This window comes from Lissotriton vulgaris, chromosome 5, assembly GCF_964263255.1.
Source record: "Lissotriton vulgaris chromosome 5, aLisVul1.2, whole genome shotgun sequence".
In the NCBI taxonomy this organism is placed as follows: Eukaryota; Metazoa; Chordata; class Amphibia; order Caudata; family Salamandridae; genus Lissotriton; species Lissotriton vulgaris.
In genome coordinates this window covers 63714484-63741464 of record NC_141693.1, presented here as the reverse complement: position 1 = coordinate 63741464, position 26981 = coordinate 63714484, and the positions used below count along the sequence as shown (strand labels likewise).

Genomic DNA, 26981 nt, shown 5'->3' with positions numbered 1-26981 from the left:
CTAAATAAACACATACAAACAATTAAAGGTGCACGCCTAATATCTGCAAAGTGTATATATTTCATATGTTTACATTTGATTTAGAAATAGTTAATAGTGACCACTAACTATGCAAGATGAGGAGAGTAAAAGTGTCTTTTCTGTTTTATTCACTTTTTCAGTAGGTCTACCACGAGAAAGCAAACTCAGCTTTTTATTGTAGTCACTATTAGGTTTAGACCTCTGACCTTCAATGAACAGCTCCTGTTTGAGTACAAAAGTGACTAATATGAGCAGTGTAAATAGTGAATAGAAGGGAAATTCTATGGTGTTCAAAGTAAACGAATATGTGTAGTTATAACCAGTAAAATATTTACAAATAATTTTCCGAATGAAATATAGAATTGTTTTTGTACAAATGTTTTTTGATCAAATCCAATGGAATTAAGGGATTTTGCACAAGTTGAATTGTGCCCATAATTAAGGATATGCCACATGTACCGCATACAACTGTGCCTACCTCAAACAGATAAACAAGCATTTGCAATGCAATGGGTCTTGCATTGGTGAAAGTTAGAGATATTGGCGGTGGAAATGAGAACGCAGAATTGACAAGTTAAAAATAACTTGGAGGATTTTATACAAATCCATATTTAGGTGGCCGCTCCTGGCACTTTCAGAACCTGAGAAGAAAACCAAATTACTGGTATTTTTGCTGAGAAAGGTGGTGGGAACCCTCGAGTCAGAGCAGAGGCGTCAGTTCTCTGCTCTGTGCCTGTAACATGATCCCGGAAGTCCCGGCGCAGCCAGAGAGGGGCAGACGCACAGACACAGCCACTGCACACAGAGAGGGACAGACGCACAGACACACCCACTGCACACAGAGAAGGACAGACGCACAGACACTCCCACTGCACACAGAGAGGGGCAGACGCACAGACACACCCACTGCACAAAGAGAGAAACTGAAACTTACCTTCACTTCCTGCATTTCTGCATCATGGCGGCAGCAGCCCAGCTCGGGAGCCTCCAGGAAGAGGCCACTTGTTCCATCTGTTTGGAATATTTTACTGATCCGGTGATGATTTTTGATTGTGGACACAACTTCTGCCGCTCCTGCATCACCCAGAGTTGGGAGGGAAGAGATGGAAACTTCCCCTGTCCACAGTGCAGGGAAATATCTTCTAGGAAAAACCTCCGACCCAACAGACTAGTGGGGAACATGATGGAAATGTTAAAACAGCTTCATCTGCCCCCTGTGAAGCCCCCGGAGGAGAATCTGTGCGAGAAACATGACGAGAAACTGAGGCTGTATTGTGCAGAGGATCAGAGGATGATATGCTGGGTCTGCCGGGAGTCCAAGGAGCATAAAACTCACTCAGCAAGTCCTATAGAGGAGGCTGCAGAGGAGTACAAGGTACGTCTGTGGGCATTCAGGGATCACAAAGTCGTTTGTTGAGCCTCCAAGGGGCAGCCGGAGAGCACATGCTGTGTGTTCCAGAAGGCGCCATGCCACTGGGACAACACTTTTACATTTCTGGATTTTGCTTTTTACATATTTTGACCTGGTGTGTTCAAGCAATAGGGTCCAGTAAAGTGAATCTAAACTACAAATCCCAGAATGCACTGATATGTTAAATCAAAATCCTAGAAATGAAAAAGTTGTGTCCCGGTTGCATGGAGTCATCTGGTCTCCCTCCGTGTTTATGCCATAGAGGAGGCTGCAGAAGAGAACAGGGTATGTCTGTGAACGTTTATGGATCTTAATACACCCGCGGGGCCCAAAGAGAGGCCTGTGCAAGGAGTGTATGTGGGTGTTCACGATTCACAAGTGAAGGCAGTATGTACATTCTGCAGAGGAGCACAAGGCAGTCTGTGGACGATCACGATTCACAATTGAATAAACTTGTTAAGTCTTTAAGAGGATACAATGCATATTTTGGGAGTGTTAAGTGTTCTTCGAGAAGGCTGCTGAAAAATACAAGGTATGTTTGTTGGTGTTTAGGGACTGTAAGTGAATCCACTCCACGAGGGCTTTATAAGAACCTGCAAAAGAGCACAAAGTGTGTCTGTCAGAGCGCTGGGATCATGGGCTGTATACTGTGAGCCACAGAGGCGGCTGCAGAGGATCAGAAGGGGTGTGTGTGGGTGTTTTAGGATCTTGCATTATACTCATTCCGTGTAACACTGCAGTGTGAGTTGTCGGTGTCAGAAGACTTGACACAACAATGCAGGGTGTAGCAAACGAGCTCACAGGAGCAGAGACACAGCAGAAGAGCTGCAGCAATGCATGGTGACGCACACAGGGTCTCAAGGGCATTGGTGCAGATGACTCCCGAACATTGCAGGGTTCACCAGACACAAAGAGAGGTGCAGGGTCCAGGCGCTAGACTTGCATAGTCATTGAACACAGAGTGAAGATCTCCTGTAGCTTTGGCTGCTTGAAGCTCGCTGGCTTTGGGGACCCCTCACAGGATGAATGACCGTCGGGCTGGGCTGCGATCACAGGCTCCCGGTCTGGGGAAGCTCGGAGTGTCCGACCTCCTCACCTCAATGTGCAGAGCAGTGGAGTGGGCTGGGGGTGATGAGGACAAACCCCTCCCTTCAGCGGCAAGAGAGGTCCTTCCTCAGTCCAGGGGTCTAGCACCTCCTGTAGAAGGGAGACAGCCATCATTCCCGTCTCTGGTCTTCAGCGTTCTCTTCAGTAGAGGTCCTTCCTCGGTCCTGGGGGTCCAGCGCCTCCTGTGGAAGGGAGACGGCCATCATTCCCGTCTCTGGTCTTCAGTTTTCTCTTCAGTAGAGGTCCTTCCTCGGTCCTGGGGGGCCAGCGCCTCCTGTAGAAGGGAGGCAGCCATCATTCCCACCTCTGGTCTTCAGCGTTCTCTTCAGTAGAGGTCCTTCATCGGTCCTGGGTTCCAGCGCTCCCTATAGAATGGAGACCGCCATCATTCCCGTCTCTGGTCTTCAGTTTTCTCTTCAGTAGAGGTCCTTCCTCGGTCCTGGGGGTCCACCGCCTCCTGTAGAAGGGAGGCAGCCATCATTCCCGTCTCTGGTCTTCAGCGTTCTCTTCAGTAGAAGTCCTTCCTCGGTCCTGGGTTTCTAGCGCCTCCTGTAGAAGGGAGACGGCCATCATTCCTGTCTCTGGTCTTGAGCGTTCTCTTCAGTAGAGGTCCTTCCTCGGTCCTGGGGGTCTAGCACCTCCTGTAGAAGGGAGACCGCCATCATTCCTGTCTCTGGTCTTCAGCGTTCTCTTCAGTAGAGGTCCTTCCTCGGTCCTGGGGGTCTAGCACCTCCTGTAGAAGGGAGACCGCCATCATTCCCGTCTCTGGTCTTCAGCGTTCTCTTCAGTGGAGGTCCTTCCTCCGTCCTGGGGGTCCAGCGCCTCCTGTAGAAGGGAGACGGCCATCATTCCTGTCTCTGGTCTTCCACGTTCCCTTCAGATGAGGTCCTTCCTCAGTCCTGGGGGTCTAGCACCTCCTGTAGAAGGGAGACGGCCATCATTCCCGTCTCTGGTCTTCAGCGTTCTCTTCAGTAGAGGTCCTTCCTCTGTCCTGGGGGTCTAGCACCTCCTGTAGAAGGGAGACCGCCATCATTCCCGCCTCTGGTCTTCAGCGTTCTCTTCAGTAGAGGTCCTTCCTCGGTCCTGGGGTCCACCGCCTCCTGTAGAAGGTGGGCGGCCATCATTCCCGTCTCTGGTCTTCCGCGTTCTCTTCAGTAGAGGACCTTCCTCGGTCCTGGGGTTGAGCGCTGTTAGACGGACCGGGAGGGTCGGCCGAGGATAAGGGGAGAGGTCTCCGGGGAGAGCCGTCTCCAGCGATCGTACAGACAAGTAACTTCCCCCCCCACAGACGGACACCACACAAGGGTAAAGTTCAACGAGACTTTATAGGCAATTCTTTATGTACGATGGAATGGTACAAGGAGGTCTGGACTCAGGGGTCCCCTCGATTCTGGTCTCTGGTTTGGGAAAAGGGTAGCGGGACAGTCTTGTTACCAAAAAGGTGGAAATAGCTCTCAATCCTCGAGCTCGGCGTTCTAGATGATCGGGCCGCGGCGGAGCCAGCAGGTCCCGAGATGGACGAAGGAAACGACGGTCCGCGGCGGAGCCAGCAGGTCCCGATGAGATGATGGTTGCAAACGGTCCGCGGCCACGCCAGCAGGTCCCGACGACGATGAAGGATCGGAAGGTTACGAAGGTTGCGGCAGCGCCAGCAGGCAAGACGAAGGTGCACAAGGCAGAGCTACGGCAGCGCCAGTAGTCCGTCAAGGATGAGTTCTTCTTTGCGTCTCTCGACTCCAAGATACAACTGCCTTCCTGCTCTGGAGCTGCCCCAGTTATAGGGCTGATGTTCTTTGATGTCCGGACCCTCGCACCTGGAGGTCGGGAGGTCCGGGATGAGGGTGTCCCGACACCCAGCAGGGGGGTGGAGCCAGCGCCCGGGGAGGCGATGGCCGGGCGGCACTTGGCGGGGGAGAGCCATCGACACCTCTTTCTCCCATTGACTTGCCAAGTAGCCCGCTCACCTCCTGGGTGGATGGTGGTGCCGGGTTGTCTGAGGCCTGGCTAGGCCCAGGGTTGAGGTCGATCGGGGGCCAGGCGGCCTCGTGGTGGAGTGTCCAAGATGGCGTCCCGGATGGGCGTGCGGGCCAGTAGTGGATCGGGCCCACGAGGTCGATATGTTCGAAGGCAGGGGTCCCTGAGGGGACGGAGGACGTGCAATGGTGGTGTGTGGTACTTGCGTGACCGGGCTCGGGCCTGGTCGGGCCGGGGGAGAGCGGCCCTTCATGTGGCCTGTCCAACATGCGTCCCCCCCAGCTGAAGGCGGGGAGAGTTACCCATCCTCTTGGGGACTCTCCTCGTCGAGGCGGAAAAACCGGGACAGGCCATCCGCGTTGGCGTGATCTGGCCCAGGCCGGTGTTCAACAGTGAAGTCCATCCCTTGTAGGGAGATGGACCAACGTAGTAACTTCGGGTTTTCCCCCCGCATCTGCATCAGCCACTGCAGGGGTCGGTGGTCGGTCTGCACCCGAAAGTGTGTGCCAAAGAGGTAGGGCCGGAGCTTCTTGAGGGCCCATACCACAGCGAAGGCCTCCCTCTCTATGGTGCTCCATCGTTGTTCTCGTGGTAGGAGTCGTCTGCTGATGAAGGCCACTGGCTGATCCAGGCCTTCGGTGTTCACTTGAGACAGGACTGCCCCAATGCCATGGTCGGAGGCATCCGTCTGGACGACGAACTCCTTGCTGTAGTCGGGGGCCTGGAGCACAGGGGCGGAACACATGGCGGCTTTCAATTGTTCGAATGCTGTTTGACAATCTGCGGTCCAGTTGACTTTCTTGGGTTGATTTTTGGACGTGAGTTCTGTGAGGGGCCCCACTATAGTACCATAGTCTTTCACAAACCTTCGGTAATAGCCCGTGAGGCCCAGGAAGGCTCGTACCTCGGTCTGGGTGATGGGGGGCTGCCAGGACTGGATGGCGGCAATTTTGAGCTGCAGAGGGGCCACCAGGCCGCTTCCCACCTGGTGTCCGAGGTAGGTTGCAGACCCTTGACCAATTTGACATTTGCTGGCCTTGATCGTGAGGCCAGCTCGCTGAAGGGCTTGTAGCACTGCTCGGAGGTGGTGGAGGTGCTCGGGCCAATGGTGGCTGTATACAGCGATGTCGTCTAGGTAGGCGGCGCTGAACCCTTCGAGCCCCGCCAGGACCTGATTGACGAGCCGCTGAAATGTTGCGGGAGCATTCTTCATGCCGAAGGGCATGACCTTGAAATGGTAATGGCCATCGGGGGTGGAAAAGGCAGAACGTTCTTGGGCCCGGGGTGTGAGGCCAATTTGCCAGTAGCCCGCCGTCAGGTCGAAAATACTGAGGTAGCGGGCAGCTCCCATGCGGTCAATTAGTTCATCTGCCCGGGGGATGGGATGTGCGTCTGTTCGGGTGACCGCATTCAAGCCCCGGTAGTCAACGCAGAACCGGAGTTCCGGTGTGGTGCCTGGGGCGGCCGCTTTGGGGACCAGTACTACAGGGCTGGCCCAGGGGCTGTCTGAGGGCTCGATGACCCCGAGCGTGAGCATTTTTGCTACCTCTTCCTGGACGCAGGCCCGTACCCGATCTGGCACGCGGTAGGCCCGGTGGCGGATAGGGGGGCTGTCCCCCGTGTCCACATCGTGCACACACCAGGAAGTGACACCTGGGGTGAGGGAGAACAGGCTGGCGAACTGTGATAGGAGGACTCGACACTCCTGGCGTTGCTCTCGGGTGAGGGCCTCTGAGAGTCGGACCCCATCCACGGAGCCGTCTTTCTCCCGAGTCCGTAGGAGGTCAGGGAGGGGCTCGGAGTCTTCTTCAGCCCCATTGTCTGTGGCCATCAGGAGGCTGAGTTCTGAACGCACAAAGTGGGGCTTCAGTCTGTTAGCGTGGAGGACCCGGAGGGGGTTCCGGGAAGATTCCAGGTCGATGAGATAGGTGGCAGGACCCTTGCGCTCGACTACTTTGAAGGGCCCCGTCCACTTGTCTTGCAGGGCGCAGGGTTCGGTGGGGGACATCACCCATACCTGTTGCCCAGGTTCAAATTCGATGGAGGAGGCATTCCGGTCATACCACTTTTTCATGTCCTCTTGACTGGCCTCTAGGTTGGCTTTTGCCAGCTCTCTGAACCGCCGGGTCTGGTTGCGGAGGGTTAGGAGGTACCGGAAGACATCTGGTGGGTTCTTGAGAGGGGGCATCTCCCAGCCTTCCTTGACTAGGCTGAGCGGCCCCCGTACTGGGTGTCCATACAGCAGTTCAAACGGGCTGAAGCCCAGGGACTTCTGGGGGACCTCTCGATATGCGAAGAGGAGGCACGGCAGCAGCACATCCCACTGGCGACGGAGGGGTTCTTCCAACCCCCCGATCATCCCTTTGAGCGTGCGGTTGAACCGCTCAACGAGTCCGTTTCCTTGAGGGTGATAGGGGGTCGTGAATCGGTAGGTAACCCCGCACTGTTGCCAGAGGGACTTCATATATTTAGAAATAAAGTTTGTGCCTCTGTCGCTGACGACTTCTCGGGGGAAGCCCACACGGGAGAAGATCCCCATTAGAGCCCGGCCGACTACCGGGGCTGTCACAGTTCGCAGGGGAACAGCCTCGGGGTAGCGGGTGGGGTGGTCCACTAGCACCAGGATGAATCGATGGCCTTGTTTTGTACGCGGGTCCAGGGGCCCCACGATGTCGATCCCGACCCTCTCGAACGGGGTGGTGACCACGGGAAAAGGTTGCAGGGGGGCTTTTAGTTTGCGGCCGCTCTTTCCACTGGCTTGGCACGTGGGGCAAGATCGGCAATGCTGGTGTACATCGTTCCTCATTTTGGGCCAGAAGAAGTGGGTCACCAGACGACTGTAGGTTTTATCTTGACCCAGGTGTCCCGCCAGGGGGACGTCGTGGGCCAGGTTTAGCAGAAAGTCTCTAAAACGGAGGGGCACCACTAGTACTCGGCTGGCCCCCAGCTCCGCGATCCTTTGCTCACTGTACAGCAGATCATTGTCCCAGTAGATCCAGTGTGTTCCGGAGGTATCCCCTGCGCTTTGGGCGAGCGCTTGCTGGCGGAGTCCCTCGAGGGAGGGACAGGTCTTCTGTTCTTGGCGAAATTGTTCTTGCGTGGGCCCCCCCTCTTGAGGCCACTGGTCGAGGTTAGCGAGGTTTGGAGGTTGAGCTGGTTCTGGGGGGACGTCACGGTCGGTGGTTTCGGCCGGGGCAACCGGAGGCGGTGGCGCCGGCCATTCGGGTTCCTCTGGGCGGGGGTTGGAATGGGCGGCCATGGACCGGGTGGTGACACACGCCCAGTCCGGGACGCCTAACATCCCCAGGTGTTCTCTTCGTTCTACGGCTGCCCACAGAGAGCTTTCAAGGTCATTCCCCAGGAGGCAGTCTACGGGGGCATCGTCTCGGACCGTTACCTTCAACATGCCGGTGACCCCTCCCCATTCGAAGGGGACGCAGGCCATCCGGCACAGACTTTCCGAGTTATCGGCGGAACGTACAGGGCAGAGAATGTTTGGTAGATACTGTTCTGGGGTCACCAGGTGACAGCGGACGGCTGTTACACTGGCCCCGGTGTCACGAAGGGCTTCGGCCCGGCGTCCATTGATGCTCACCCATTGGCTGTACTTCTGGGTGTTAGCGGGTAGGGGGACCCGCGGGACCATGTCTTTCCCCCCTAAGCAGGCTAGAGCCATGGCGGCTGGCTCCCATTCTTGATGTTCCTGTTCATATTCCTCTTGTTCCTCTGAGATCTGTTCCTCCCCCAGAGCAGCAGCGGCTACTTGGCGGGGCCTTGGGCTCTGGTACTGGGGGCAGTTTGGGTCGTTTGCATAGTGGCCGACTCGTTGGCATCGATGGCACGTAACATTGGCTCGGTATCCCGGTCGCGCCGGGGTGCTGCCCCGGTTGGCCGGGGGGGTGGTGCTGGTAGCGGGGGTGACCGGGGCGTTGTCTCTTCCTCGCCCTTGGCCCCCTCCTCCTCCTCGGGGACGGTGCTGACCATTGTTGTTCCGGTTCTGTTCGTAGGACCCATTCCGGCCCACTCTGGTGATTTCCCACCGGTCAGCTTCGGCTGCGAGCTGCCGGGGATCCGTTAACTTGCTGTCGAGGAGGTGCTGGCGGAGTTCAATGAAGCAATTGTTCGACAGGTGCTCCCATACCATAAGATTGAACAGTTGTTCGTAGGTTGTGACCTTGCTTCCTTTGATCCAGCCCTCGAAGGCTCGGCTAAAGTAGTTTACATAGTCCACCCAAGTTGTACCCGGGATGCGGGTGCAGTCTCGGAACCTCTGACGGTACATCTCGGGTGTGAGGCCATAGCGAGTGAGGAGTGCAGCTTTCATATGGTCATAGGAGGTCATCTGGTGGTCCGGGAGCTGTAGCAGGGCGTCGCGGCCCTCATTGAGGAATCTCCCCCATAGACCGGCTCCCCAATCGCTTCTATCGATCCGGTGTGCGGTCATAGCGATTTCATAGGCCTTAAACCATTGCTGGATGTCGTCCTCTCGGAAGTATTCTCGAACGACATCCTTGGGGATGTGTACCTTTTTCTCTGTTGCCCCTGGGGTGTGGGGTTGCTCGGACACCCCTACTTCTTTATTCTGCTTGCGTAGGTCGATCTCAGCTAGTTTTCGCTCGTGTTCATATGCCAGTCTCTTTTCCTCGAGCTCCCTTTGTCTCTGTTTCTCCTCTCTTTCTTCTCGGAGACGCAGGTGCTCTAAGTTGATTTTTTGTTCGGCCAACTTAAGTTCAATGTCCATTTTGAGCCGGGCCATTTCCAGCTCGTGTAGTCGGGTTTTTTCTCGTTCCTGGATCTCGTCTTGCGAGAGACCCGTTCTTCGCTCTTCAGGGGCCGTGGTGGTTTTTGCTGCGATGCTTTGATCAGGGGTTCCGGCAGCCCCGGTTTCTGCCCAAGATTCTAGGGCATGCTTAAAATCGTCTTTGGCACTTAGTCCGGTGGTAGCGATACCTAGTTCGATGCAGAATTGTTTTAGTTCACGATGGCTGTACTCGCCCAATTTCTCCATCTGGAATTTCTCGGTTGCTCCGCTTTCATTAGTCGTCATCGTGATTTCGTCGTGGGGTGAGCTACTCTCTGTACGATTATGCGGTGATTCGGATCGCGCCGCTGGCCACCAATGTTAGACGGACCGGGAGGGTCGGCCGAGGATAAGGGGAGAGGTCTCCGGGGAGAGCCGTCTCCAGCGATCGTACAGACAAGTAACTTCCCCCCCCACAGACGGACACCACACAAGGGTAAAGTTCAACGAGACTTTATAGGCAATTCTTTATGTACGATGGAATGGTACAAGGAGGTCTGGACTCAGGGGTCCCCTCGATTCTGGTCTCTGGTTTGGGAAAAGGGTAGCGGGACAGTCTTGTTACCAAAAAGGTGGAAATAGCTCTCAATCCTCGAGCTCGGCGTTCTAGATGATCGGGCCGCGGCGGAGCCAGCAGGTCCCGAGATGGACGAAGGAAACGACGGTCCGCGGCGGAGCCAGCAGGTCCCGATGAGATGATGGTTGCAAACGGTCCGCGGCCACGCCAGCAGGTCCCGACGACGATGAAGGATCGGAAGGTTACGAAGGTTGCGGCAGCGCCAGCAGGCAAGACGAAGGTGCACAAGGCAGAGCTACGGCAGCGCCAGTAGTCCGTCAAGGATGAGTTCTTCTTTGCGTCTCTCGACTCCAAGATACAACTGCCTTCCTGCTCTGGAGCTGCCCCAGTTATAGGGCTGATGTTCTTTGATGTCCGGACCCTCGCACCTGGAGGTCGGGAGGTCCGGGATGAGGGTGTCCCGACACCCAGCAGGGGGGTGGAGCCAGCGCCCGGGGAGGCGATGGCCGGGCGGCACTTGGCGGGGGAGAGCCATCGACACCTCTTTCTCCCATTGACTTGCCAAGTAGCCCGCTCACCTCCTGGGTGGATGGTGGTGCCGGGTTGTCTGAGGCCTGGCTAGGCCCAGGGTTGAGGTCGATCGGGGGCCAGGCGGCCTTGTGGTGGAGTGTCCAAGATGGCGTCCCGGATGGGCGTGCGGGCCAGCAGTGGATCGGGCCCACGAGGTCGATATGTTCGAAGGCAGGGGTCCCTGAGGGGACGGAGGACGTGCAATGGTGGTGTGTGGTACTTGCGTGACCGGGCTCGGGCCTGGTCGGGCCGGGGGAGAGCGGCCCTTCATGTGGCCTGTCCAACAAGCGCCTCCTGTAGAAGGGAGACGGCCGTCATTCCGGTGTCAGGTCTTCAGCTTTCTCTTCAGTAGAGGTCCTCCCTCGGTCCTGGGGTTCACCGCCTCCTGTAGAAGGGAGGCGGCCATCATTCCCGTCTCTGGTCTTCAGTGTTCTCTTCAGTAGAGTTTCTTCCTCGGTCCTGGGGGTCCAGCGCCTCCTGTAGAAGGGAGACGGCCATCATTTCCGTCTCTGATCTTCAGCGTTCTCTTCAGTAGTGTTTCTTCTTCGGTCCTGGGGGTCCAGCACCTCCTGTAGAAGGGAGATGGCCAGCATTCCCGACTCTGATCTTCAGCGTTCTCTTCAGTAGAGGTCCTTCCTCGGTCCTGGAGGTCCAGCGCCTCCTGTAGAAGGGAGGCGGCCATCATTCCCATCTCTGGTCTTCAGCGTTCTCTTCAGTAGAAGTCCTTCCTCGGTCCTGGGGTTCTAGCGCCTCCTGTAGAAGGGAGACGGCCATCATTCCCACCTCTGGTCTTCAGCGTTCTCTTCAGTAGAGGTCCTTCCTCGGTCCTGGGGTTCTAGCGCCTCCTGTAGAAGGGGGACAGCCATCATTCCCATCTCCGGTCTTCAGCGTTCTCTTCAGTAGAGGTCCTTCCTCGGTACTGGGGGTCCCGGTGTCTAGCGCCTCCTGTAGAAGGGAGACGGCCATCATTCCCGTCTCTGGTCTTCAGCGTTCCCTTCAGTAGAGGTCCTTCCTCGGTCCTGGAGTTCTAGCGCCTCCTGTAGAAGGGAGACGGCCATCATTCCCGTCTCCGGTCTTCAGCGTTCTCTTCAGTGCTGTGCGGAGCTCCATAAAGTTAGAAGGGGACAGTTTATATCCTGTCCTCGGATAGTTCGCCCCAATCCAACTGTCCAGCCAGATTCATAGTTTGCCCCAGAACTTTGGAGGGAACCAGTGAACTTGAGAGTGAACCACACACAATCCCTCCTTCCATCAGGATAGACATTCAAGACAAACGTTGCAATTGGCCTCAAAAACATCCTAATGGAGGACGGGGGCAGTGGGGGCTGTGAGGAGCAGGGGATGGCGGGGAGGCTACAGAGAGAAGGGGGCTGTAGGCACAGACTACAACCAAGACTCTGATTCCCCCTACAACAGAAAGCGTTTGACACACACTCAATCAATCAAGGGTCTCAAGGCGCTGGGGGGTGGGGGGGAGGGGTGCTACTGCTTGAACAGCCAGGTCTTGAGTTGTTTCCTGAAGGAGAGATGGTCCAGGGTCAGCTGTAGGTGAGTGGGGAGGGAGTTCCATGTCTTGGCTGCCAGGTAGGAGAAGGATCTTCCTCCGACGGTGGAATTCCGAAAACGTGGGACGGAGGCGAAGGCGAGGCTGGCGGATCGGAGCTGGCGGGTGGGTGTGTAGAATGTGAGGCGGCTGTTGAGGTACTTCGGGCCCGTGTCGTGGAGAGCCTTGTGTGCGTGGGTGAGGAGTCTGAACGTGATCCTCTTGTTGACGGGGAGCCAGTGCAGTTCTTTCAGGTGGGCAGAGATGTGGTTGCAGGAGGGATGTCCAGGATGAGTCGTGCTGAGGCGTTCTGAATGCGCTGGAGTCTTTTCTGGAGTTTGGCTGTGGTTCCAGCATAGAGGGTGTTCCCGTAGTCCAAACGGCTGGTGACGAGGGCCTGGGTGACCGTCTTCCTGGTTTCGGTGGGGATCCATCGGAAGATCTTCTGGAGCATGCGCAGGGTGTTGAAGCAAGATGATGAGACAGCGTTCACTTGCTTGGTCATCGTGAGGGAGGAGTCCAGGATGAAACCTAGGTTGCGGGCGTGGTCTGTTGGTTTGGGTGCGATGCCCAGGGCAGGGGGCCACCAGGAGTCATCCCAGGCAGAGGGAGATGGTCCGAGGATGAGGACTTCCGTCTTGTCGGAGTTCAGTTTCAGACGGCTGATCTTCATCCATTCTGCGACGTCGTTCATTCCTTCCTGGAGGTTGGCTTTGGCGGTGGCGGGGTCGTTGGTGAGGGAGAGGATCAGCTGGCTGTTGTCAGCGTAGGAGAGAATGTTTAGGTTGTGTTGGCGAGCGATGTCTGCGAGAGGGCTCATGTAGACGTTGAAGAGGGTGGGGCTGAGGGAGGATCCTTGCGAGACGCCACAGTTGACTTCGGTGGGCGCCGATCGGAACAGGGGGAGGCGGACTCTCTGGGTTCTTCCGGCGAGGAACGAGATGATTCACTGTGGCCCCCATCACCGCACATGGGAACCTCGCCTCACATGTCCACAGGCACTGCATCCTATGGACCTGGGCCTGAAGGCACCTGAGCCTGACAGCACTGTGAGGCCCTGCTCATGGTAATACAGCGCTATACACATCTGTGTCACAACATGTATGCTGCACTCAGATGGAGCCCAGAGAAGACATACTACACAGAAGGTAGTGTCAGTCACTCTCCGATCTGAGTTTGAGGCGACATCCACCCCACTTCTATACTCGTCTGCCACAAGCCGTTAGTAGCGTCATGGGCTGGTCATGTGAGAGGGATCCACTCGGGTAAAAGCAGGACCTATCTGGGTGGATCTCAATCTGGCACTCTGATGGAGAGCAGCGCTCCAGATGTAAAGCCCTCGTCAGGGGACCTCCGGTGCTGGTCTCTTGCACAAGAAGATATCCCGGGCCAGGATAGTAAAACGGAAGCAGTTTGTCACATGGACGCGGTGCCAAAACCTTTCACCCTACTGTTCACGCTCTCAATCTGCCATCCTGCCATGCTCCATGCTTGGGTTTGGTCCTGCTCTCCTGGCTGCCTGTTCCTTGTTGCAGACTCCGCATCAGAATGCTGCCTGCTCTCTCGCTAATCCTGCCTGTTTCCAGCTGTGGCCCTGTATGAGGTCGGTGCCTGTTCTCTGTTGCAGACCCGGTTAAGGGCTGGAATATGCTCTTTCGGTCTAGCGGGTTTGTTTTCTCAGACCCTTTTATGAGTCTGTTGCCTCTTTTCTGTTGCAGACCCTGTAAGGCTGGTGTCGATTCCTGCTTCAGACCTTGTAAAGGGCTGGAACTGGCTCTGTTGCAGACTCTGTCTGCAGGCAACTGGCTGGGGTTGGGGCCTGCATTCTTCCTGTGTCTGTTCTCTGTCACTGACCCTGTATGAGGCTAGTACCCGCTCCCTTACTGTGACTGTTCTCTGTCACAGACCGTGTCAAAATTTGGTGCCCGCACTCTCGTTTTGGTTGTGTGCTCTCTGTTGCAGACCCTGTCTGGGGCTGGGGCCTGCACTCTTCCTTTGTCTGTTCTCTGTCAAAGACTCTGCCAGCGGTTGTGGCCTGCACTCGTCCTGTGTCTGTTTTCTATCACAGCCCCTGCCTGGGGGTTGTGGCCTGCATTCTGCCTGTGTCTGTTTTCTGTCACAGACCCTGCCTGGGGTTGGGGTCTGCACTATTCCTGTGTCTGTTTTCTGTCACAGACCCTGCCTGGGTTTGTGACCTGCACTCTTCCTGTGCCTGTGTCTGTTTTCTGTCACAGACGGGGTTGGGACCTGCATTCTTCCTTTGTCTGTATTCTGTCACAGACCCTGCCTGGGGTTGTGACTTGCACTCTTCCTGTGTCTGTTTTCTGTCACAGACCCTGCCTGGGGTTGGGGTCTGCATTCTTCCTGTGTCTGTATTCTGTCACAGACCCTGCCTGGGGTTGTGGCCTGCACTCTTCCTGTGTCTGTTTTCTGTCACATACCGTGCCTAGGGTTGGGGCCTGCACTCTTCCTGTGTCTGTTTTATGTCACAGATCCTGCCTGGGGTTGTGGCCTGCACTCTTCCTGTGTCTGTTTTCTGTCACATACCGTGCCTAGGGTTGGGGCCTGCACTCTTCCTGTGTCTGTATTCTGTCATAGACCCTGCCTGGGGTTGTGGCCTGCACTCTTCCTGTGTCTGTTTTCTGTCACATACCGTGCCTAGGGTTTGGGCCTGCACTCTTCCTGTGTCTGTTTTTGTGACAGACCCCGCCTGGGGATGGGGCCTGCACTCTTCCTGTGTTTGTTTTCTATCACAGACCCTGCCTGGGGTTGGGGCCTGCACTCTTCCTGTGTCTGTTTTCTGTCACAGACCCTGCCTGGAGTTGTGACTTTCACTCTTCCTGTGTCTGTTTTCTGTCACAGACTTTGATCATTTCTTTGGTTGTCTGTTCTTTCACAGACCCTACGTGTGGCCGGCACCTGTATTGGACGAGGTCCAGATATGGTTAATCAGATGCGGGGATCTGGATGTAACATATTTAAGAACAATTTGGATATGTGTGGCCAGAATTTCCAATCTGGACATCTGTTACTGGTACTGACAGTCTAAATCTATATGGGCAGTACTTACAGCCTGGATATAGAGCGCAAACCGAGGTGCTGGCCCCTGGGAAGATGCAATTGTTGGCGGAAGGCCTAGGGTGGGCTGTCGGATCAGGGATAGTGCTCCTTAAAGAGATGGGTCTTCAGCATTTTCCTAAATTGGGGAGAGTTGGAGCTGATGCCACGTCGAAAGTGATGCTGTGCCGGATCCTGGGAGCATAAACGGAGAAGGCTTGCCTTGTGGGTTTTTCTTGTCTTGAGTCTGGTGATATCCGCGCTTCTGGTCAGATGTCGTTCCTTGAACGTGTATAGTTTGTTTGCCAGGTAAGCTGGGGTCTTGTTGTTGAGTGCTTTATTTGAAGCGCCTGGTCATGAAGATGACCTGGGCTGGAAGCAACAGCTAGTATAGGGCTTTTTATTTTTATTTTACACCCATGTGAGAATTTACATACAGCAATATTTAGTAAGCAAGAGCAGCAGAGCTGTACATAGTAAATAAAGTGATATCTGACAATAAATACACATCTTATATTTTAAGACAGACTTGACCAGTGAGTTTCTTTAAACATTCCATTGAAATAAAAATAAAAATAAAACATTAGGTTTCATGCAGCAATATTAAGCTGGACGAAGCTGCAGAATTGTACATAATAGATAAAGTGCTGAATGTCAATAAATTACACAGAATATCCTGATCCAAATTCAACTAGTAACTTCCATCTGAATACATCATTAAATAAATAATTTAGATTTCATATATAGTGCGGTAAAGTGCTATGTGGCTATAAATACATATTTAATAACCTTTAACAGGTTGAACCAATGGAAGACATGTCATCCCCTATAAAGAGCTGGGCCTGTAAAATGTCATCTAGGTAGAGTAATATATAACCTTAGTCCATCCGCAGCTAATGCTACTGGTTCTAGCTCAACTCAGAGCCCTCCGACCCCGTTTGTGAGTGGGGACCATATCTCTCGACCAGTCTTTCCTTCTTATGGCCTTTAAGTTTGTATAAGCTGACCTCTATATTATAAAAAGACATGAACCTATTCAGTCACAATACAAACGTTGGGGGGTCAGGTTTCAGCCAATCCGCGGCGATACATAATCGTGCTACTGCAGTGGCAACGAAAATCAGGTACATTTCTTCCTGACCTCTGATATTAGATCATGCGTGATCTACCAGTCCTAAAAGCATCGTTACCAAAGTGAAGCTAATATAATTTTTGGTAATAGGATTTTAAAAAGCCTCTATTCCTTTAATAAAAGGTAGTAGCTGAGGACATGAGTAAAACATATGCACAATCTCTGCTTGATCAGCTCCGCATTGTTTGCATTTTCCATCAAATTCAGGTCCCCAGTTAGAGTGTAGTACAAATTAAAAGCAGTCTTTAAAAACTGGCTCTTTAAATTTGCTGTTAATAGATTTTTTTTTGCACATTTCTAAAGACTCCTTAAGACATATTGTTGGGCTATCTAGCCTTGTACTCCACGTAGAAACTTGAGCATCTAAATCATCTCTTTGTATCTCAACCAATAGATCATATATGGCCCCTATACTGTAGCTAAGTCTGGCTGCCTTAATGATAGGAATCTTCTCTATTGCATTTAATTCATTTTTCGTTTTTAATAGAAAATCCCTAATCTGTAGGAATTAAAAAAAAAACCTCTTGAGGTAGTCAAACATCTCCTGCAGATGATCATAGCAGATTGTCATTAAATAGATCTCCTATTGAATCAATACCCTTCTGTTTCCACCTTTCCATCACAGAGTCTTGAAAAATAGTAGGCAGTAGGGTGGCTTCAGAGACCAGAGTGTAAAAGTTTATTTTAGGGATCACCAGTTGTCGCTTAAGCTGAGGCCAAATTTTGTAGGGGGCTCTTAATAGCTTAAATCTAGTTTTATTGTAATTGCGTGGCTCCAATGTTTTCATAAAGCATCCTTTTGCTTCAATTCCAAGCTCCATCTATACTACTATAATAAAGGAAGAACTTTCAGCCTTTGAGGCGGGTAAACTCGGGAACCACAGCGCCAATCCACACGCCCGATACACTGTTTGAATTGTCAGGGTGTGTAGATGGTTATAGGCTATAAACGTTATTTAAAAAATTTACAGTAAAAAAAAAAGTAGTCCCTCCGAAGTAGCGCCGGCCGCGACGTGCGAGCTCACGTCAGGAGCGCGGGAAGGAGCGGCGTACAGGAGCGCGACGAGGAGCGGCGGACATGGCGCGGGGGAGAAGCGATGACGTGAGGAGCAGCGGACAGGTTAGCGGCGGTGCGAGCAGCGGACAGGCGGGAGGAGCGGCGGCTGAGGTAAGGGGACCCATGTCGGGGCAGGCGGGGGTCGGGGCAGGCGGGGGTCGGGCCAGGCGGGGGCCCGGGCTGCTGGACAATGTTGGGGCGGGCGGGGGTCGGGGAAGCCTGTTGCTCCCGGACAAGGTCGGGAGGGGCTGCTAGTCTTATATATAATTGGATATTCTATGACACCACTCCCCCTTGTTTCTCCAGTTAATAAAATCCCCTTCTATTGAATCAACATGCCCAGTCATAAGAGGTAAAATTGGGAAATTACCACCCACCTCGTAATCTTGGCATGGTCATATATTTAAGAGCCCTCCTAGGCTTTTATACCCCCACAGGAAACTCGCACACATAGAGTCTAGTTTCCGAAACCAGAGTTTACAAAGCTCCACTGGCATTGTCCTGAAAAGTACAATATTTTAGGTCAAGATTGATACGGCCTGGTCATTTTTACTTTCTTAGCCGTCCCCTCTAATCCCATGCCTGTTCCATCTGGTTGTGATGTTTGATTTTCATCCAGGCTGCCCCCGTCACTTAACATACTGTCCAATGATTTCTCCCTCGTGTGTTGTCTGGTTGGGTCTATTTCCTCTTCTTCAGAGAGACTAGAGTGATCTGACAGCGAAAGAATCTATCACCAGAGTCTGCATCAGCCTGTTTCGCCGTTGTCGAGCGCTGCTCTATCCTCTGTTCTTTGTTAGCTGATCCTTCATTTTCATTTGGCTGTTGCATAGCCTTTATGTCACGGTCACCATGTTATCCTCAAGATCGGGTTGAAGCTTAAAGAGGTCCACCTCTCGACAGCCCCAAGTCTGGATAGAATAAATCCTCGCGGACTAGTGGGATGGTCAAGCAAGGGAAGGAAAGGGTAGGCACAACGGGGGAGGGAGACCAGTAAAGGAAACAATGATGGTCTTAAACCGGGCGAGATGTGAGAGTGAACACAAGGTATCAGCACTTTCCTATCCTTCGTATGAAATGTGCTTGTCCCCACCAGACTATGTCAGTTCAGTCCTGGACACCCCCAACTGATCTCCCCTACAATTTAAAGGATAACACAAAAGCCAATATTAACTGCATGTAAGAATCAGAATTGCGTTCCTGGATAGTCCATTAGTAATTCCAAAAGGTCATTAAAAGTTCTCATCCATTACCCAGGATTAAGGGAAGACAATCTCCAGAATAGGGATTCTCTCAGCGCATAATAGTGTTTTTGGAGAACAGTGTTAAACTTCAGCCAATAAAAGCAATACTAGAAAGCAAAATGTAGCACTCCCGCGCTCCCCCTTTTGTCACAAAGAGAGAGTGGCAATAGTTCAGAACACTTGTCTCAGGCAAATGGCAACACATTTCCTCCCGCATGAGACCGTAAGAAGTAACGCGTCTCGCCAACGGGAGGAACAAGGAAACGTGCTCCGGGAGCTTCCATAGCACAATAACAAATGAAACAAAAAGGAATAAAGCCGGTACGAGTTCACACCCTTACCCGACCGTACTTTCTGGTACTTCGGGAATCACAGTATAATTGGCGTCTTCGTAACGGCGCCATCTCCTGATATCCTGACTTCTAACAGCGTGCTATGTCAGCACATGCGTTGACAGCGCAGGCGGATGACAGGATGTCCCGTTGCATCTCCGCGTCCACTGGCAGTGCGCTCACCCTCTGTGCGCCCTGACTGTACATCATCCCTTCGGAGAGCACTGACAGGCGCAGGGCTCATCCGGGAATCTCCCATGAAGAGCCACCAGCCGGGGAGCATGTACAGAGGAAGGCAGTTCCCAGGAGTCCTCCTCAGAACCATATCCTTTCCAAGACACCAAGTACCATAGTTTGTTCTGGTTGACCTTAGAATTCACCACACCCTTGACCCAAAGAGAGATGTCTCTGCGGAGAGAGGGCCACCAGAATCGTCGTAGGGTGTTTTCAATGGTCTTCAGACCACCACAATGTCCAGCACACAGGAGAATATGGCACCAGTGAAAGGCTCGCTGTCTACCTTCCTTGGTGGGTAATAGGACTTGCTTTCCTTTCATGGGAATGCCTTGATGCATTCTCCATTCGGGATGATGTCTGAACCAGTCTCTCCAAGTGGCAGTCTGTACTCTTCTCTTTACCTTGTGTAGGAATTCGTTAGTATGGGTTACACAAATTACTTGGTTAGGTGTAATGATTGCTTGTACGGGGTTCGTTGTACCTTCCAATTGAGTAGTTTGTCTGCTCAGAGCATCTGCTTTCTTGTTGTCTCTGCTGGGCCTAAAGGTGATGACACAGTGATATTCTGAAAAGTACATCATCCACCTTAGCTGACAAGGAGTAAGCTGTCTGGTGGATTTCATGAACTGCAGATTGTGGTGATCTGTGTAAACAGTTACTTGGTTTTTCGCTCCTTTTATCCAGTGCCTCCATTCCAAAAAGACATCCTTGATGGCCAATAGCTCCTTTTCGGTGATAGTGTAATTTCTCTCCGCACTGTTCAGCTTACGGGACATGAAAGTGACAGGATGTAAATGCCCGGTGGATGGATGTCTTTATGATGGCTCCTACTGCTACATCGGAGGCGTCAGCATCTACAATGAATGGTAGTTCTGGATCAGCGTGGCCAAGATAGGAGCGGAGGAAAAGGCTGCCTCAAGTGCTTCAAAGGTGGTTTGACCTTCTTCATCCCACTCGAAGGAAACATTCTTCCTTAACAATTGTGTGACTGGGGCCACCAGGGCAGAAAAATTATGGATAAAACTCCTATAAAAATTGGCTAAGCCCAAAAAGCTTTGTCTGTCACATACGTCCTTTGGGCTGGGCCGCTCAGTAATGACTGTCAGCTTCCTCTCAGTCATGATTTGGATTGTACGAGTGAGCATGACCCCCAAGAACTCCACAGTGGTGGCATGAAATCCGCATTTACTGATCTTGTAGAAAAGGTGATTCCTTTGCAAGGTCTGTAATCCAATCCTCCTGTTTTCCTTATGCTCTTCAATGTCTGTGGAAAAGACAAGAATGTCATCTATATACCACGAATCGGTCCAGATACTCCAGGAGAATATTGTTCAGGAAAAACTAGAAGGCAGCTGGGGAATTACAAAGGCCAAAAGGCATAACTAGATACTCACAAAGCCCGTAACAAGTCTTGAAGGCGGTCTTCCCCTCGCCCCCCTCTCGCATCCGAACCAGATGGTAGGCTCCTCAGAGGTCGAGCTTCCTGTATATCTCAGCCCACATCACTTGGTCCAGCCAAACCGATACAAGGGGGAGAGGGTACTGGTTCTTCACTGTGACAGCGTTCAGCGTTCTGAAGTCCATGCATGTTCGGAGCTCCCAATTGGCCTTAGGTATAAAAAAAAAGAGGGGAAGCTGCAGGTGACCTGGAGTGATGAATAAATCCCAAAGAAAGGTATTTCTTTATGTACTGCCTGAGATGTAGGTTCTCGGGTTCAGTCCATGTGTACATCCTGCTGCAAGGAACCACTGCACTCGGTATAAGATCAATCTGGTACATCCTGTGTGGAGGTAATTCTTCAGCCATGCTGTCACAAAACACATTAGCATACTTCTGATAGCAGCCGGGCAGTTCCACTTCTTTCTCTGCGGCTGTGGCGATGTGGTGACGCAACGATAAAGCCTTGGATGGAACAGTAGGGGGATATATGCAGTGAGTGGTGCAGAACCTGGAATCCATCCTTAAAAAAAAAAATAATAATCTTTTATTGGTTTTATCCACAAGAAGAACGAAAGAGACATGATGCTCCACAATCATCGGGTTGCAACCTGGGACGTCACTATTGTATATGGCAGGCATGAACAACAGCAGAATGGAAACCAGAACCCCCTCCCTCCTCCTCCTCCTCCTCAAAAGAAAAAACAAAAGGATGACCTGATAGAAAAGAAGGGTCTATGGAGCAATCCCCGTAGGCTAGTAAGTAGTGGGCGTAACAGAGACAGATGTTGGTGGCGGATCAGTCAGTCTTAACAATCTGAGATATTTGGGACAGGTGAGCTCCATAAATTCGGATGTCAAGAGCACAAGAAGGGGTGCCCACAAATCGTGAAAGGAAGCTCCAGGGTTGGTTAACGAGAGAGAGATATTTTTCATCGCTAGAAGGGACTGTTGTGGAACCCCAATGTGTTAGAACATTCTGGACTGCCGCGCCTAGGGTGAGCTCTATTTGTTTGCCTCTCCTAGAAGTAAGCGGGAAAATTATGGCATTGGGAAGGCCAAGGAGGTTATACACTGGGAATCTCGGGACCTGGGTATCGAAGTGGGGGTCGACCTCATCTAGGATATGTTGCCAGTGTGTTCCCGGAATAGGGCAGTCCCAAAGTAAGTGTGTGAGAGTGCCTGGGGAAACGCAGGCTCGCCAGCATAGCGGACTACGTGAAGGGTTACCGCTATGGAGCCTTACTGGGGTTAAATACCAATAGGTGGCCAGCTTAGTGGCTGTTTCAATAAATGAAACATTGCGGGCCATGCGTCGGTCTCGGTAGAAAATATCCTTCCATTCTTTCGGCGAGAGGCCTCTACCCAGCTCGCTTTCCCAACGCAGTTGACCGGGGGATTCCCCGGTGTCTGGGATGGTTCGAGTGAATTTATACAGGTCGGACGTTAATCGTGCATCGATGTGTCTTGTAATTAACCATTTCTCAAATGGTGTGAGCAGTCTCCCCGCACCCCCCCATGTAGCACCCAGTGTCGAATCTGTAGATATCGGAAGCTCTCCGTTTCGGGAACACCTTGGTCAGTGCGGAACTCGACGAAACGTCGCGGTCCGGAAAGATCAAAGAACTGTCCTATGGAGCGGGTAGCTTCTATCGTCCAGTGGTGAAATTCCCCATAGTCGAGGCCAGGTGAAAAATCTGGGTTCTGTACGATGGGCATAATGGGAGATAGGAAAGATGTGAGTCCCCTGGCGATCGCAGTTCTATCCCAGGCTAACATTATGGGTCTTGTTACTTCTGAGAGGTACAAATTGCGAGGCCGCCCATTGCGGGAGAGGAATGGAACCCCCCCATAGCGGTTGGGCTGCCAGGGACCTATCCATAAATAGCCAGTGTTTCTCAGATACAGGGCGTGACCACTCCACCAGGGCCCTCAGCTGAGCCGCCCGCCAGTACGCCAAAAGATCGGAAACACCCAGCCCTCCATCTATCGGGTCTATATGTAAGATCACGATGCATCCGAGCCCTCTGATCCCGCCAGATAAAGTGCTCTATATCTCCCTGCAAGGCACGTAGCACACCAGAGGGGGGCATTAGCGGAAGAGTGTGAAATAGGTAAAGAATCTGGGGAAGCAGCACCATCTTCACTGCCGCAATCTGGCCTAGCTACAAGAGGGAATGTGGTCTCCATTTGCGGAGGTAATCTCAAACTTGTTTCAATAGTATTGTGTAATTCAACTGCCTAGATGGTGGAAGCCACCCACCCGAAGACCCCGGTAGGTAATTGTGTCATGAACCCATTGAATCTGAAAAGTACGCTGGAGATATTCTAACGTCTCGGCTCTAGCGATAAGTTCAGGGCTTGCGACTTATGCATATTAATCTGGAAGCCTGAGGTAATCGCAAACTGACCCAATTCATCTAAAAATGCCGGCAGGGACTCCCGAGGATGTTCCAGGGTTGCCACCACATCATCGGCTTATAGGCAGAGCTTGTGCTACGACTACCCGAAGGGCGCTCCGTTAATGGCCGGATCATCACGGACTCTTTGAGATAGAGGCTCCATATAGAGGGTGAAAAGGAGTGGTGACGGTGGGCACCCCTGCCTGGTTCCCCTATGAATAGGGAAGGCCGCTGATGCCACACTGTTCCCCCATACCGTAGCTGTAGGGTTGACATAACTCTGAAAGATCCAATCGATAAAGCGGTCTGTGACGCCAAAGTGGACGAGTGTCGCACGGAGGTACGGCTAGTGGACCCTATCAAACGCTTTTTCAGCATCGACCGAGATGCTCATGCGTTCCGCCGGAAAAAGCTCAGAGCGGTCCATCAGGTGGAAGAGTCGTTTGGTATTATTGGAACACTGTCGCCTGGGACCAAAGCCTGATTGGTCCAGATCAATCAGACCGGGGAGGTGACGAGAGAGTCTGGCCGCAAAAATACCGGTAAAGATTTTTAGGTCCACATTGAGTAGAGATATGGGGCGGTAGGAGCTGTATAGATGGGTATCCTTCCCTGGTTTAGGAATCAGGGTTATTAAGGCCTCTAACATAGAAGACGGGAAGGAAGAGGTGGGGGACGACCCGACAGAGTTAAAAACACGCACCAAGTGCCGGGCCAATGTCCCACAAAACTTTTTATAAAAACCCGAAGTGAACCCATCAGGGCCGGGTGATTTGTTGAGCTTCAAGCAAGCAATTGCCGATATGACCTCCTCCAATTGGATGGGGGCCTCTAGTTCGGCCGCCTGAGATGGCAGCAGTTTGGCTGTAGCCATGTCATGGAGGTATCGGGTCGGTTCAATTACGGTTAGAGCTTGGGCCGAGTACAGCGTTCCGTAGAAGTGTCTGAAGGCCTCCACAATTTCAGCGTCCTCACTACTTTCTCTCCCCCCGCCCCCCGGGATTTAGTACCGCTGCCCCTATGTGAGCTTGTCTTTGCCCTCCAAGGCGGTTTGTGTGAAGTCGCCCACAATGGTCCCCACCCACACAAAACGTATGCTTGAGGTGTAGAGCCGTATATTCAGCTCGGTCAACATCCAACCCCACTAGCTGTGCCCAGGCCGCCTTTAGGAGTTTCCAGACTCTAGGAGCACCAGTCCGCTGGTGGATACGCTCCAACTCCGTGACCTCGCTCATCAAGCGGTCTTGTTTTTCCCGCCTATCTCTATTGTCGGCGGCCGCTATGCTGATGAAGACCCCTCGAATCACGGTGTTCATCGCCTTCCATAGGGTCGTCAAAGATCTGTCTGGGTTTTCATTAGAGGATAAATAGTCGGCCATGCTTGCTTCAATCTGTTGCACCATGGAAGGGCGTTGAAGCATAGTTTCACAAAGACGCCAAAAACGGTGAGTAGGGCGCTGCTGGGACATGGTCAGCGAGAGCCGCAGTGCGGAGTGGTCAGACAGGGGACATGGAAGAATCTCTACCTCTCGGACCTGCTGCGTTAGGAGGTCAGAGGTAAAGAGATAGTCCATTCTGTTGTATGTTTTATGGGGGTGGGAGTAGAAAGTATAGGCCCTAGTGTTGGGGTGTCGAAGTCTCCATATGTCGGTCAGTCCAGCTTCCACCAGTAATCGCTTCCCTGCGTTGGACAAAGTCCCCGTTTGACCCCACCTATGCCCAGAACGATCCAAGTCACCATCCATCACTATAAGTCCCTTCCTAGCAGGACTGTTTTGTCTGGTAGGCCCGGGAGTTCCTGAATTACTGTCTTAATGAAACCCTCTTGCCCACTGTTGGGGACGTTACCGAGGCTACAGAGAACGTGTGTATATCTAAGGTGAGGGTGTAAGCCAAGAACCTCCCTTTAATTTCCGCCCACTTTTTACCAACCTGCCCCTGGAACCTGGAAGACACCAATATAGCAACCCCAGCGGTTTTGGAAGTGGCTGACGAGAACATCTGGTGAGGAAATGCCTTTGATCTCAGTCGATGGGTATCAGCAGGGGGCAGGTGCGTCTCCTGGAGTAGGCATATATGGGCATTTGAATGCTCCAAATAGGACAGAAGGGCTTGGCGTTTGGTGGGGTTGTTTAGCCCCTTCACATTGAGGGACATAACTTGGAGGTCAGGAGTCATAAGAATGTGGACGCGGATTTGCTATAGCCAACAACACTGTCCCTGCAACTTCACCAGCATACGGCCCGCCAACCCACCCACAGAAGAACCCAACTTCCTCAGATGCATCCTGCTCAACACCCGCTCTGCCCGCAAACACGCCGTCGAACTCTGGGACCTACTTAACACCAACACCCCGGACGTCGCCTTCCTGACTGAGACCTGGCTGACCCCCTCCTCGGCACCTGACATCGCCATAGCCATCCTGGAGGGCTACAAGATCACCCGCAAGGACCGCACCAACGGGACAGGAGAAGGAATCGCCATTGCCCACAGGAACACTCTGAGTCTCGACCAACACCAACGACACCCTCAGCACCGCCGAACACCTGCACTTCCAGATCCACACCGACCACCAACACCACCCTCAAAGGAACCCTCATCTACAGACCCCCCAGACCCCAACCGCAGTTCAGCGACTCCATCACCAACCTGGTCAGCACACACGCCCTCGCCTCTACGGACTACATCCTTCTCGGGACCTGAACTTCCACCTCGAGAACAACTACGACACCAACTCCTCCACCCTGATCGACAACCGCGGCAACCTTGGACTCGGACAACTCGTCTCAGCACCAACACACTCCACTGGCCACACGCTTGACCCCATCTTCTCTGTGAGCACCCGCGTCTTCTTCGACCGCACCGCCAAACTCCACTGGACCGACCACCGCTGCATCCACTTCAAATTCCGGAAACCCTCCATACACCACCGCACCCAGCAGATTCCTCGCCGCAGCTGGGGCAAGATCACTGAGGAACAGTTAACTGCCTCCCTCACCCAGAGCCCTCCCGCAGACCCGAACGACCCCGACACCGCAGCCCACAGCCTCAGACAATGGATCAACGACTGCCCCAACACCCTTGCCCCGCTCTGGAAGCCCACCAACACCCACACCAGCAAGAGAGCCAGCTGGTTCACCAAAGACCTCCAGGCCTCCAAGCGAGCCTGCCGTAAACTAGAAAAAAACTGGACCCGCAAAAAAACACCTGAAAGCTACACAGCCCACAGGAACGCCACCCGCTAACACCACCAACTCATCAGATCCGCCAAAAGGACCGCCTTCAGAGACCACCTAGACAGCAATGTACAGAACAGCAAAGAGCTCTTCAGCATCGTGAAGGAACTCTCCAACCCCAGCTCTAACAGCAACGACATCCCACCATCACAAGACCTGTGCAAATCGCTGGCCACAGTCTTCCATCGCAAGATCGCAGACATCCACAACAGCTTTGACACCTTCATCACCTTGGCAACATCCAACATCCACGACCACCACCCGCAACAATCGCCTGTTCGCCTGGACCAACATCAACGACCAAGATCATGAACACCGTCCACTCCGGATCCCCGGAAGACCCCTGCCCACACCACATCTTAATAACGGTGATGGATCAAGCCCTGATCTTTGGACTGGGTAAGAGTGGTCTGCTTCATTCAGACACTCTGTCTATCACCACCCCCTTTTCTGAATCGTTTTTGACCACTATAGGTGTGGCAGGGTATACTCAGACATGAGTCCCTTGCTCACTGCACCATCAGGATTCAAGCAAGCCGGGCTGACGACGGCTGAAATGCCAGAAACCCGTCCCCGGAAGCTTGTCTCCTTTCTGGTGAAGAATTGGCTTGGTAGTTTGGTCTGCCCTGTTCCCATGATACACTGGGCCAGGGACAGACTAATTTGCATATAGCCAGGTTCTGAGCTGGGATGGTGCAGTGAGCTAAATAACGGTGATGGATCAAGCCCTGATCTTTGGACTGGGTAAGAGTGGTCTGCTTCATTCAGACACTCTGTCCATCACCACCCCCTTTTCTGAATCGTTTTTGGCCACTATAGGTGTGGCAGGGTATACTCAGACATGAGTCCCTTGCTCACTGCACCATCAGGATTCAAGCAAGCCGGGCCGACGACGGCTGAAA

General features: G+C 52.9%; 1 protein-coding gene across 1 annotated transcript in view; it reads left to right on the top strand.

Moving 5' to 3' along the window:
* Positions 1 to 874: 874 nt before the first annotated feature.
* Positions 875 to 26981, top strand: part of LOC147710174 (E3 ubiquitin-protein ligase TRIM39-like) — a 98127-nt gene continuing 72020 nt past the window's right edge. Inside the window, exon 1 of the mRNA XM_086920864.1 lies at positions 875 to 1396. Coding sequence (XP_086776990.1) covers positions 980 to 1396 — 417 coding nt within the window. The 5' untranslated portion in view covers positions 875 to 979. The remainder of the gene's footprint in view (positions 1397 to 26981) is intronic.